The sequence below is a fragment of the Echeneis naucrates genome, chromosome 17 (genome assembly GCF_900963305.1).
Source record: "Echeneis naucrates chromosome 17, fEcheNa1.1, whole genome shotgun sequence".
Lineage (NCBI taxonomy): Eukaryota > Metazoa > Chordata > Actinopteri > Carangiformes > Echeneidae > Echeneis > Echeneis naucrates.
In genome coordinates, this window is record NC_042527.1 from 3,840,976 (window position 1) to 3,855,732 (window position 14,757).

Below are 14,757 nucleotides of genomic sequence, written 5' to 3' on the forward strand. Positions count from 1 at the left end.
TTTCTACCCCCTCCCGCTGCTTCAGTGTAGATGTGCTTGAAGACCAGCGGCTCACTAGAGTGATATTGCCCCTCCATGTCTGTTCTCTTTTGTTTGTTTGCATTCATTCAATTATGCTCACTTAAAAAAAAATCCTATCATGTTTAGGGAGTTTAATTGAAATCTCTTGGAAAACTAAATGTTCAAAAAAATCTCTGAAACTTACAGAGAAAGACGTCAGTGATCACTGATGTAAACAGCTCAGAGACTCTCACCTCAAGCAGGGAAAGATGGATTTGCTCAACCATGTGACAATGTGATTTGCTAGCCTGAATGCTAAAGCTAAAACACAGACTTGTTAGAAGATTTGGTGTCCAGGTGTTTCAGCTGATTTGATTTAAAGGTCTTGCATGTAGACAGTAAAATGTTCATCTGAGGCAGATGTATGAAAATATGTTAAATGATCAGAGGTTTGTAATAGGGAGGAAATGCACACGACATCTGTTCTGAAAATGAACCTTAAAACAACCCATCAGGACTTTTGCAACTATGTGATGTCACGAATAAAAGAATCTTTCAGCATTTCCTGTGTGGATGCACCCGCCTACCTTGTTTCTCTGTAAGTTTCCCTGTAATTTATCACGTTTTTGCTGATCTCAAAGCAGTCTTAGTGTTAGTGCTCCAGTTATCTTTTGGGTGTGTTATCAGATGATCCAGGAGTTTGTGCCTAAACCAGGCCCACGGCTCCAGTGTCTATAGTCTAAATTTCATCACCTGATCAAGTTTAATGCTCTACCTATGGTCACATGTCAACGAGAAAAGAGACAGCTGCTGTTGTGTTTGATTTACAAAACAAGGAACCCATCCTCCAAACTCATATACAAAACATATTGCTGTTATTAGAGCCCTAAGCACTCAGTCTTGGCATGTGGAATTTGAGTTGTTACAGTAAGCCATCATAAGTCAATAATGCTGTTTGGTTGCTAGGTGAGGCAAACAAATTATTATGATTATTTTATTTATTTATGTATTTTTTTAAACCTGTCCTGTTCATCAGCTGGGGCAGGCAGTATAAATATTCCTGGTGCTTTGTTGTGCTGAAATTACTCCTCCTGTCGCCATCTGTTTAACTTTATTGGTATGGTATTGGTTTGCTGGTAAAGCTTCCGGAATTAAAAGAGAAGAACAAGAACAAGAAAACAGAGACAGGATAGGGAAGACAGGAGGGGATGCACAAAAACAACAACAAAATGAACAGAAACAGTAAGAGCATTGGTCGTAGGAATTCTAGAGCAAATTAACCATTTAGTTTAATGTAATTTAAAATGAATGTATGAATGTTGAATTAATGAATGTTCACCTTGACGTATGCAAGTGTGTTTATGTGTATGCTAGAGTTTGTCATTGGATGTTGTGGGTAGCTGACTATAGCTGACTGTAGCTGACTGTAGCTGACTGTAGCTGACGTGGGGGGCCAGAACAACAGGCCCCTGGCCCAGGATAGCAGGCAGTTCAGGGCACCAGGGCACCTATCAAACCCCAGAGCACAGACAGCCCCCCCCCACTACCCGCAGGAAAACACGGGAGCAGCAACCCCCAACCAGAGGCAGCCCACAGAGAGACAGGGGAGACAAAGGACCCCAGGCCTACCAGGTGCACCCCCTGCAGCATGAGCTAAGTCCAGGAGCACGGAGCCTCCCCAGCTAGAGACCCAGCCGGACCCCATGAGGCCCGCCATGCCTCACCCCCGGATGGGGCGAGCCCCAGCCCACCACCCCCCCATCCCCTGTTCTCCCTACTCCTTCTCCCCCCAGATCAGGCCAAGCTCGAAGCCACAAGGCAGCTGCAGCCAGTGACCCACCCCACACCCCAAAAAGGGAGCCCCCTGCGCAACATGAGAGGCCCAGGACCGCCCAACCCCTGCCCGCAAACAGAGCTGAAGCCATCTGCCTCTGGGCCTGCCACCCTCAGACAGGGAGAAATAAAAAAGCACCAAACAAATTATTATCACTATTGTTGTTAATCATATATATATTGTTCTCATATATATTGCTCAAATCTAATTGGAGCCAAGTCAAACACTGGTCCACATACAAACCTAGAAAAGTGAATTGTTTTCTTATTTTCAATAGATGTGTTAGTAGAAAACCTTACAGAGACTCACAGCGCTCACAGCATCTACCACCCATGATCAGGATAGATGTTCCTGCCTCAGGCAGATTTACTGATTTTGCTAAATAGACATATTTACAGCGATTCCCAGGAGAATCCTCAAAGCTCAACCAATGTCATCCCAGGATAAGCCGGCTGGCCAGCGTTGTGCAAATGAAATGCGGGATCATGTTCCTCAGAAGGTGGGAAGAGCAGCCTGTTTGAGCAACTAAGAGAGAATAAATTTCAATATGTTTTAAAAAAATGTGAAGGACTCAAAATTTGCGCATTTCACTTGGCAAAGGTTTGGTTGTCACTTCCAGGATGGCATAAATCATCAAATCTTCACTCCCCCCCCCCCTTTTTTTTTTTTTTTCTCAAAATGTCATTCAGGTGTCTCTTATCTGTTCACTCACAATAAATCAAGAAAATCTGTCCTTTGTTAAAATCGCAGCCTTAAGCTGGACAGTAGGTGGACTCATCAAAACTCTGTAGGGGACCTGTTTGCAACCTGGGCACAGATTCATGATGACAAAGTGCCCTGTGGATAAAGCTTATTGATGAACTAATCAGGTGATAACGATACATAAAAATCCAGAATAGTGTTTTCCAGGGAACTGAAGTTCATTGTAACCAAGACAACCTGGCCAAGTCAGGAGCCATCAATGGTGAAGTACTACTCTGATTTATCTCCAGAATCAGTTACACTTCTCTGCTGTCTGTCAGTGGTCACTACACATGAGAAACATTTAGTGTGCTTTTTATTCCCCTTTCGTTGAGTCAGGTCTATAAATGTCATGGCAGCACAAAGCGTTCACAGCGTTAAACGTCTCCGTTGACTTTGATATTTGATATAGTCGAATACGGTGCACTTTCTGTTCTTTTGGCCAGCAGGCCACCCACATTAAGCATTCTTCTCGTCGTGACAGTGTACTGCAGGGTTCCTCGCACTGGTTTTAATGGGCTGTGTAAAGACCGGCAGGAAATTTTGGATTGACAGATAAAGATTGGACAGATAAAGCACGAATGGCAGTCCTTGAATCTACACAGTAATAATGTTTGGTGTCTTAGTCGACCGCAATGAAAGTTAATCCGAAGGTTCCTAGGTGTTTTAATGTTTTTTCAGAAATTTATACCTTCAGCGGTGCTGTGTGCTGAAGGGCTCATGTCTTAGTGTTTGAGCAAAGCCTTGTTAAAAGGTTCATGAACAGTCCAGTGTAAGCCAGTTTCCTCCTCCTCCTGCACAACTTTACACCATGTGAGGGAGGCAGTTTGGGAGTGAGAGCAGACATGGATGTGAATGTGTGAGAATGGATCATCCATCTGCGCTTGGCTAACAGTTTTCTAATCACAGTCTATTTGACAATGCCAAAGGCAAAGTATGTGCCTTGACATCAGTGACTGAGGTGAGGCCAAATGTGCAATATGGTTCAAGAGAGCAATATAATGGTTTTTCTGGACAGAGGTTTTTGAAGGAGAGTTCCTGTTTATCACAACTCTATGTCTTGTGCTTTTGGTTTGAATTCTGACTGGAGTCTGAAAAGGGCAAGGAGCACGAGCAGTCGGATGATCGGAAAGGTTGTGATAGGCTAGCAAAGCAAGGTTGAAGCTGAACTCAGTGAGTGATGTTTGCACCAGACACCAGACATTTTGGGTTGTAATTGGACTGTGCTCCTCTTTTCTCCTCCAGAATAAGTTTGACTGACCTCAGGATTTATTTGCAACGTCTCTCAGCACTCATGCTTGTGTTCCCAGAACTCTCTGTTGTAGCGAGGCTTTGCTTAAAGATTGCAACACTTGTTATGACTCAATTGCTGTGAAACAAGCAGACAGGATGTAACTTAAAGCACGGACCTGTATTCAAACCTTGCAGAGTTTGGTTTGTTGCTTCCCATTTTATCAATCATGTTGTTTTACGAGTTCCATGTGGACTGAAAAGCAGTGATAATTGCGGCTGTGTGTGGACTGCAAACGTGCTTCTTCACAGTTTATATCTGATCGAAGGCCAGGACCAGATCTTAGGGGACGAGAGGTAGAACAGGGGCTGAGTAGTTCTGAGATGTAACCTGCCAGTCCATTAGGATGTAAATGTTCATACCTGTTGTAAAGTTGGATATTTCAACACGGGGAATCTATGTGGACTGACTGACTCACTGACTCACTGTAGAGGAACTGCATGTTCTTGGATTTTTATGTTGGCTTCATCTCAGGCCGAGATGTTGCCACCTGGGGATTCAAAATAGTTGATACATTTAGGAATCTGCAGCTGGTACATACTGAGGCAGAAGAACACCCAAACATCCCAGCACATCGCATCTCATATTGTGACAATAGGAAAAAAATACTGTTATACACTTTGCTAGTGTATAATTGATCTGTGATTATTATTAGATCAGATAGATTATCATTATTATTATTATTATCAGAATTTGTCTTTGACCTGATGTTGATGTCCATTTTAGTTTTCGTCACATTTTTTCATCCTCTTTTTTATAAGTCCCATTAGTCTCATTTTGAACAAGAAGCATTTCAGCCGAACTTCGGCAAATTGTTTTAAAATAAAATCATCCTGCTCAAGGTATTGTTTAGCCCCTGACTGACCGGTGTCGCTGTCACTGAAAAGGAAAGCAAACAGCTCCTGTGTTGACTGAACTCCTGCCACGAATGGCTCAATCTGAACGAACACCTAGCCAGTCATATCAACACCTTTTTCATTATAGCCCTAAAAGATGTTTTTTTAATTTTTTTTTAGCCTCATGAAGGCCTGCATTATGACACAGCTGTGGTAAACACGGCCAGTGCATAGTGCAGTGGTGAATATTCACAAATATGAACTGAATATTTGATGTCAGGAGCCTATGTATAAGTGTCTTGAATTAACACTGTTATGATTGGGCGTTATGTGACTAAATTTGATTTGATTTGATTTGATTTGAATCCTTGAACTTACCAGAACTGCACATGCAGGGTGATGTTCCCCATCTAGGGTTGAGCTCGCTCAGATATTGAGAATGACAAGGTGTTTTTAAACTGTGAGGGCTCACATCAATCCCTTTTTACATGCCTCCCTACACAATGGACAGTTGGGATATTCCTGACAGCCTCACAGTGTCACTTCTAATTTACGTCTCTGGCATTTATGTCTTTTAGACGCATGTCAGTCTCTGAGTAAACGTGTCTCTCTGACAGCTGCTACACATCTCAGCCACTGTTGGACTACAGTTTAGCAATTGGTGTCACCAGCCAAGGTTGACAGGGAAGACACAGGTGGCCACCTCACAGAAGCCATCGCACACACACACACAAGTATTTACACTCAGATGCAGAGGCAGTGCTGATGTGGAAGAACCTAGGTGAGCACTGTGGGGCGTCAATCACTTGACACACGCGCACACCTAACAGATGGCCACCTCAGAACACCCATCACTTCTTCACATCACTTAAAGAGAGAGAGAGAGAGAGAGAGAGAGAGTCTTGGCTTTTCCAAGCAAGTTTTTTCTCTTTAAAGTGAAACACACACCCTGGTGGCCAAATGCCCTTTTGACGTACGCAGCGCCAGCTGGGAAAACATAGCTCACTGCATGTGTTACAAACAGCAGAAAGAAGCCCTGAGGATGAGGGGGAGGAGGAGGTCAGAGGGTTTCTTCTCTTTAATGTGAAAGGCTCAGGTGAACACAGGTGTTATTACTCAGATTGTGTTCAGTCAAGTGCAGCTTTGCAAAACTGTTTTGAAAAAATAGGTTGGAAGTAGAAAATTTTAAAATGATTTATTTTACAATGTTCTGACATGAGATGATAATGTTTAGTGACTTCAAAATGCTTTGTGTTATTGCGATTTTATGTTTAAGAAGTTTAGTTTATAGGTCAAAGTGGTGCAGGCAGGAATAATTACAAAACATGAGGGCATGTTGATCTGGAGGTAAAGAAAAACATTGGGCTGAGAGGTCAGGGTTTAAAATCTTCTGGGAGAGGTGGGCAGACAGTGACTGGGAATCCAGAAACACTCCTCTCCCTCCAAATCGGCTGTCAAGGTGCCCTCCAACATCCATCTGCAGCAGTAAAGTTGAAGACTGAAACGGGGCTGCATGTTCTCAAAATAAATGACCGTTAACTGCCGAGGAAAAGGCAGCTGTGTGATCCAGAGCCTGATCTCTGATCTAATGGATGTATCAGATCAGTCAGACGGTAAAATCTCACCCACGTTTGATGTTTGGACTAATAGTTGACAAACTCACTGACTTTTTGTCCTGAAAAATGAAAAGAAAATCAATTCACTTTTCATCATCAGCAGTAAAGCTTTGTATAACAGAACATGGTCTCAAACAAAGTGTGTGTTGTGGTAGATCAAAACAATGTTCATCTGTTTTACATTTGGTGTCTGTTTACAGAGCAGAGCTATGTCTAATGTCAAGTTGCATTAATTGGCCCTTAGAAACAACAGGCATATCCCTGTGTTTTACATATTTTATTTAATCCTGGCAAACATGAGCAGCACTGACCTTATCTTACCTCAAAGTAGTTTAAAATTGTAAGTCTGATTTCCAAAATCTTTTACTATTTATGCAAATGCGGAATTGCCAGTCATTATTTACGATCACGAAGTGCTAATTTCGATTCCTCTTAAAATATACAAAAAGTAGCACATTGAATCCTGAGCTGGCTTCTGCTGACTTCATCAGGACTATCCAACTGTCTTTCTCTCTGACGTAGAAACCCTTCTGAGCTTTGTGGACGACATCTTGTCTGGGGCAAGGTCTCCATGTGTGATGTTAGGGGACATCCCCAACCTCCTGTCATCTTCTGTCAGTATGATCATTCGCTGCCTGGAGCCTGACACCACGTACATGTAAGTTACTTTGTTTTCTCCCTGTGAATCCTGATGAATGATCCAGTTCAAAGGCCAAGTCTAATTTGATCTTCCAGACTTCTATACGATGTATAATATTGAAGGCAAGGTGGAACATTTGCACTAGTTTGTCTCATGGACTGTTTTAGCAGTCAGAAGTTGTGCCTCAATTCCAATGTCTACTGAAGTTGCAGAAATAAAACCAAAGACCTTTGACAGGTAGTTAGCCTCCCCTAACTGTTTTATTGTCTAAAAAACAGCCACTTTCATTTTGTAGCATATTTTAGCTACAACTTTTGTTGTTGTTTTTGTTGCTATGTAGTAACTTTTCAGGTACCTATATCCACATTTAACCATGCACTCATGAAAGAGACAAAAAAAAAAATGAGGAGGGTTTAGGGAGCTGACATTGAACAGCAAGCAAACACAATGTAATGGTGTCATTAATATGATAACTAGCATCATGTAATTGCTATTATTAATTTAGGTTGCATCTGAAGGTGTTTGCAATGCTGGCTTTGTGCAATTTTGGAACATTTGACAGCTTGAATTCTTTAAATGAAAGTTCAACACAAAACAAAATATCAAAAATTACACTTCAATACAGATTTTCTCATATAGCTCTTTCCCTGTTAAGTACCAACATCCTCTTTCAAATGATTCTCCCAAATTTTAACATACTTTCATGTAGCTGTATATACTGCATCAATGCATGTGCGCCACCATAACTGTATCATATTTGTCAGCCAAGCTTCAGGCAGGCTGATCCTACAATCCTTGGTGTTGTATATAAAACAGTCTTCCTCTGTGATTGTAAAGTACTTGCTCCTCATCAGCCGAATAAGATCAAACATAAGAGTTGAATCAGGATCCATTTTTCAAGATGAAAAAATAGACAAAGTAATGGCTTTTATTCTTCTCTGTTTTTGTATGTGTGCACCTGCAGAAGAAAGCAGTTTAACAATGTGATATTTTTTTTTTTTTTTTTTTTCTTTCATGGTGCACACATGTAGCATACTCCCACACCGGACACTTAGATGTTCTCATACACATGCTGACACTTATCTCGCATGCAGCTTGCCAGGAATTAAGCCACACACACATTACAGTAGAAGAGCAAGGTGTTGTGAAAGAAGTAAGAGAGAAAGGAGAGACGAGGATGCACAAGCAAATTTTTTTTTGTTTTTTTTTTTTTTGGGGGGGGGGGGTCACCGGGACCAGGCTTGGTGTATGTCTTCAGGGCAGTGCACGCCCACATGTAGATACAACCCATATTAGGCTTGAAATTTGTGTGTGGGGAGTTTTTTACACACTGGCACAACATGGAAAACAAACTATGCAACCTGAAGTTCAGTCTTTGAAGACTTGTTGGAAAGCTTTCAAAGCTGAAAGTCTGTGGTCCACTCATCTTTTATCTCAAACTGGAATTTGAATAAAACTGTAAATATCTCCAGGCTGATGATAAAAAGCAATGCAGTTTTATTTTCCTTTTCTTCATTTCACTACTCTCTCCTGTTTTGAATGGCTGCCTTGCTCCGTAACACTGCAGATGGCTGTGAGTTGCATTTTGCCCACTAGGTGGCGATATCCATTCAGCAAAATGACAGCTGCTCAGTTCTGCAGAGATGTGTGAATGGTCAGTCTGGCACCAGCAACTGCTCTGTATTGATAATGCAGGCTCTCATCTCCACCAAAGGGAAGTCTTTTAATTGATTTAACAGCAGTAGGATCAGCAGCTGCTGCCAGATGTTTGCGGCTGTTCAGCAGAATCACAGTTATCACTCAAAGCCATCAGCAGAGCTCATGTGTATTTGTGTGTGTGCACGTGCGTGCGTGCATTCACCTGTGTGTGTTTGTGTGTCCGTGTGTTTATGCGTGCAGGTTCCGGCTGTGGGCAGTAGACAACACAGGGCGCCGTTCGAGACCGAGTGAGGTCACCATCAAAACTCCATGTCCAACTGTGGATGATGTCAAAGCACAAGGTGAGGGCAGAGACATGAATAATCCTCCAGCCCTGATCGTAGGTGGCTCACAGAGGTTCATCTTCCATCACACTACACATAGTGACAGACAAAAGGAAGCACTTTACAGTGTGCCACAATTGTGTGCATGTTTTGTGTGACACGTGTGAAATACATGCGTAGTGCTGAGTTTGAATCTTTTTACAAACAGACATTTGCTTCCTGTTCCGGTGCATTTCATGAATTCTGATGTTAAAGCATAAAGGTGACGCGTTACATGTTTTTTGTTTAAGCAGTATCTTAGTTTACTCAAATACATGTCGATACCCTACAAGGCCAAACTTGGCCATGCCTGAATGCTACGATAATATGAGACAATGAAATGTGTTATATAGTAAAGAAAAAATGACATTTCGAGCTAAATATTTCTGCCACCTGCATCAACGAGAATTTAAAGCAAAGACAATAATGTGCAACCTACTGTTGATTTGAATCAGCTATTAAATGCAACAACCACTGTAGTATGATATTGTACTACGGGGCCTGTGCTGTTAATTTCACTGCCTGGAAATGTTAATGTTGTGAAATGTAATAATTCTGTTCTGTGTAGAAATGTGTAGAGATGTTATTTTTGTCGTAACCAGACTAGACCATGACAGGTGGAGAACCTGACGACCCTTGAAAAGACATTTCCTCTTTGAGAGATGTAGTTTGCACTTCAGAGCCATATATTTTCGTATTTTTTTAAACAGCACTGACACCAAAATATGCATGTAAAATGACATCTGTTCCATCCATCTAAAATACTAAATAATTTCCATGATTTTGTGTTATCGTTCAACACAAAGAAAAAATAAATAAATAAAATAAACCTGTGAAAAACAGATGCCCATTGTTGAAGTTATCTCTGGCTACAGGATTTGCCCTAACTGTCCACAGAAATTCGGATGTAGAATTAATACTTGAGGTAAAGGTTCTCCAGCCAAGAGAAAAAACTAATTTTAACTGAAACAATGGATCCCATTCCTTCCTCCTCCCTGGAGGATTCCTTGGTATCAAGCAGCACCAACAGATCAGGTTTGCTAAACATCAATAGAATTGTGTCTCTGACATTTGCAGCTGCCTTGATGATTCCTGAAGTCAGTGTTTCTTTAAGTTGGTGACCTCTGATTATTTTCACCCCTCCAGAAATAGCTGATAAGATCTATAACTTGTTCAATGGCTATACCAGTGGGAAGGAGCAACAGACGGCCTACAACACTCTGATGGACCTGGGAGCTCCCACACTGCACCGTGTGCTTTATCACTACAACCAACGCTACGAGAGCTTCGGCGAATTCACCTGGAGGTGTGAGGATGAACTCGGACCCAGGTACCATCTTTGGACTTTTTTCAATGTTGAAATTTAAATTCCAGAGGTTTTAATGGAGATATTTGGAAGACTTTCATTCATCTTCTACTGCTTATCCATTTGTGGGTCGCAGGGGCTGCGACCCAGATCACAGCTCACACTGGGTGAGGGTTGGGTTTCACCCTGGACAGGTCACCAGTCCAGAACAGGGCCAACACGCAGAGACAGACAGAGACCAACAACCACTCACACTCACACACAGACCTATGCACAATTTAGAAACACCATGCATTTTACCTAAACATGCATGTCTTTGGACAGTGGACAGAAAGTCTCCAGGCCGGAAACCAAACCTTTTTCTAAGATTTTCTATAACTAAATTAGCAATATTAGCATTAACAGCTGTTCCGAGGAAAGCTTCTGTGTGCTGTTGTCTTTCTCACCAACAGCTGTGATCAGTTGTGGAAATAAACACCAATATGAACCCTTTAACCCTTTAAGTTAGTATGCTAACTAGCTAGCCTCGACTCGTCACATCACATCACGATTTTCATTATAGCCTCTTAACTGCCCTGACCTATCATAACCTGTTGTCTTGTAAACACAATGACAGAAACACTATAACAACGGTGGTTCTGCTTAAAAATAGCCCCCTCAAACAAAAGACATCCCATTTTAAGCAAATGGACAAAGATTTGAGACCTCACCTCCTTTGTTGTTTGACACTGAGGAAAAGGACAAAAACAGTGAGTCAGTCAACCAACAGGAATTTAGTTTGTGCTTCAGAAGTGCCCACATTTCTGATATGTAAGCTCACATCAGAAATATGCATTCCTTCAAGCAAATTGCTCATCAACTTTAGCTTGACGGACAATTTATCAGAGGGATCCAACATTATACAAAGCCTTGTAGGTCTGCCCTGTGTCAGAGTCATACAGAATACCAAGAGACTGAAACCTTTTAATAATGTGTAGACTGTGTGCTCTGTAATCAGTCTCTGAAATTGCAGAGATGTGTGCGCCCTCCATGAGTTACCTTCCCACCAACAAAGTGCAATCTGTCACACCGAACTTGTGCAATTTACACTGACGTCTTCAAAAAATAGCAGCACAGCCAGGCTGCGAGGTTGGAGAAAAAGTGGCAACTACACAAGAGTCTGGGTTGGATCACACTCTGGTTGTGTGAACACCACCTTCAAGTATAAAATCAGCAGATGTTTCTTTCAAACAAGGAGTAGTCACTAGCAATTTCAAATATCTTCTTAATCCTGTGGTCCAGACACTGATTTAGCTGTTTGCAGTTCATAAAAATTAAACACATGGGAGATTTGGACAGGACCAAAGTTACAGATACGCTCCATTGGTGATTACTTTACCCCCTACCGCCTGTCTGAAACTCTTCCCATCCTAACAATGATTTATAGGCCTCATTCAAAGCCCAACTACATGTATAAGACTTACTACATCCCACCAACTGTGCCGATCAATTCACAACTCACTAAATCACTGAAGCTCCCCGTTGAGCTCAAAGGACAAGGCTTCTCATTTGCTGGTCTTATTTTCAACAGATCTCAAAATGGAACTGTGTGGCCTTTCTGAAAGTATATCTGAAAGTATATCTGAAAGTGTATGTTGATGACTTTTTTTTTTTTTTTTAAGATTTATGTCTTCAATAAGAATGAATGGGCCAGGGGGCTGAGAGCCACACACAGGTTAGGGAAGAATGAAAGTACTGAGAGATGAACTAATACATTGTTGGGTTTTCATTGGACTGACTTTCAATAACAAAAATACAGGATGTCACCAGTGTTATCTTTTCGTGTTTGAGTGTGAAATAACACAGCAACATCTAAAGCAGAGGGTTCCAGAAAAAACGTAACGGCAACCAGGAAACTTTTCCACTTTGGTGTGCGTCACTGCATCGTATGTTTACTGCTGCTGTTACTTGGATGTTGCTGTATAACTGAGAATGGCGCCTTGTCAGAGTAGACTAACTTCTGCTTTGTCAGACCTGACTTCAGCAGCACACCGCTGAAAATAGACACTGTTTAATATCTGTAGCACTTTCACAGGTTTCAACTCCCAGTTCGCCGCTTCTCCACTACTCGCCCCTTGACCTTGCACTCCATCTAATGTGCTACAAGCGTAAAGAAGGTGATGCTGTGCAGTGTGCTCGGCACCATTATCTCTCACCTTTACTGGAGAAACGTGGCACAGTGAAAATGGAAAAGGAGATGTTGACAGCGATAACAATCCCCCAATGAATTTATGATTCCCTCTACTTTTAGCTCTGCTTTTGGTCACAACCAACCTCTTAGAGGAATATCTTCACCAAATCACCAGATCTTTGACTTTATCTAACTTCTGTTTAATGGGGGGGGGGGGGGGGGGGGGGGGCAGGGATGCTATTCTAAGTATTTCCTTCACACATTTTTCAAAACACATTCTATGTTTTGTTCCAGATCACCATTTTTTTCCTCATCACAATTACAAACACATTTTTGAGTGGTCACGCAGCCAAATCTCCATCAGCCCATTTAAAGCCTGACAGTGTCCAACTCTTGTTTAGATTTTCAAAAGTTGGCAGATGTTCTGCTTCCAGTGTCCTTAAAGTGCCGCTTTGATTGTGGCCAGTTGTTTGTGTGAATTAGAGTTATGGAGGAAATTCATTCAAACGGGCCGAGAAGTAGAGTGAGCTTAACCCCTGTGGCATCAACGGAGGCCGTTCAACAACACACAACCAGGGAGGGCCCCAATGTTCCCCCAAACTCAGGATAAGTACCCATAATGTGAAATTGTAGCTTAATGTTTCATAAACAGAGCCATGTGTCTGATATAAAATATACTTATAAACAGCAGGCTGTGGTGCATGCTTTCACTGTGGCAGGTGAAACTGATTAGCCAAGGCTCCCTTAATTCCCTGTGTTTCTCACTCTGTGTCTGTGGGTTCCCCCACCCTGAAAGAGAAGTTGTTTTTAATAGGGACTGTGCTGGAAAGAGTTGATGTATTTGAGGGAGTTGCTTCTGAAGTGTTCCATTAAGATACACTTAGATTAACAGCCCTCCAAATTAGTTAAAGGGAGGGGTGATTAACGTTGGTAAAGGCAGTGGAGAAGTGCATTCAAGGTGAGGCCTAGCAACAAGGGAAGGAAGTATAAACATGTTTTGTATGGCCAACTCATCAAATGAACATTAGACTTTCCTGTGTATCTGGTTTGGCTTGAGGAAACCGAACCCAGGCTGTATGCTGTCTATTGTTACAACGAGCAGGCATGCGAGCAGAGGGTTAATGGCCTCATAGCTCCACCGCTGTGAGTCCAAGGGCACTCACAACTTTCCCTCAGCGTCAGTCGGTTTGCTTCTCTGACGTTATTTGACCACTGGGAAAAACAAATGCAGCAGATACATGGCTCCACTGACGCCAACACATAATACTACTGATATCATTTTTAGCAAATGAATGGTGACACAAAGTTTCTGACTTTTCAATTTTCCAGTATTGATGTTGGCCGGGATTAATAAAGCCAGTTGTTTGTAGGTATTCAGTATCGTAGTGCAGTCAGTCTGGTACAGCGCAGGCATGTAGAGATGTCACCATTTGGCTGGCCTAAAGAATCCCTGAGGGTTAAACAATTTACTCTTGTTGTCTTCACTGTTATTATTGTCTGCTTGTGCTTTCCATCCCAAACAACCAGCTCCAGACGTTCCAAAACACTTACTGCTCCTAATAAAAAAATTATAATAATAACATGAGTAATCAATTTGATTTTACTTCTGAAATTTTTGTTCACCATTTGGAATTTCGCTCTGCTTAACCCTCAGTCCAGTCGTGACCAAATTTGGTCTGCGGTGTCACTCAACAGACATGACGACAGGTCACATGTTTTTTGGTAGTTTTGGCTGATCACTTTAACATGTGGTGGATGACAAAAGAAGCCATAAATCCTCCATGCAGAGTCAAATAATCAGAAAATTAAACTCGGGTCATCTGATAGTGGCTCTAACACATTAAGCGCAGCCATTAATTACAGTCAGAAAGAGTTGTTTATGATGTGTTTCCAATGAACATCCGAATGACTCCAAGACTCTGATGACTAACCAAAATCATGAAATATTAAAAGGGGGTTAAAGCTGCAGAAAAAAACACTTAACCACTCAGACAGTGCCGAACCTCAGACCACATCCAGTTTTGTGCATACCTGAATTATAACACACAATTGTTGTGGTCATGTCTAAAGTAAAACCCCAAATCAGAAACAGAAACGGTAGCTATAACGTGTTCTCCTGTGGGGCAATGTTACTGTTCCTCCAATGTGATCAAATGTGAAACCTTTATTGAGGTAGTAGGTACAGTAGCACTGTCAGTTGGTAGCCATATTCTGGGTTTAATCTGGGGCCTTTCTGTTCTGTGGTTTCACTCCATATGCCCCCTCAGGCCAAAGATCTGCAAGTCAGCTTTACCGGCACGGC

At 41.9% G+C, this 14,757-nt stretch overlaps 1 protein-coding gene across 1 annotated transcript in view; it reads left to right on the forward strand.

Moving 5' to 3' along the window:
- The window catches only part of astn1 (astrotactin 1), a 402,459-nt gene that overhangs the window by 379,053 nt on the left and 8,649 nt on the right, over positions 1-14,757 (forward strand). The window contains exons 22-24 of the mRNA XM_029524898.1: positions 6,841-6,976; positions 8,858-8,958; positions 10,126-10,309. Coding sequence (XP_029380758.1) covers positions 6,841-6,976; positions 8,858-8,958; positions 10,126-10,309 — 421 coding nt within the window. The remainder of the gene's footprint in view (positions 1-6,840; positions 6,977-8,857; positions 8,959-10,125; positions 10,310-14,757) is intronic.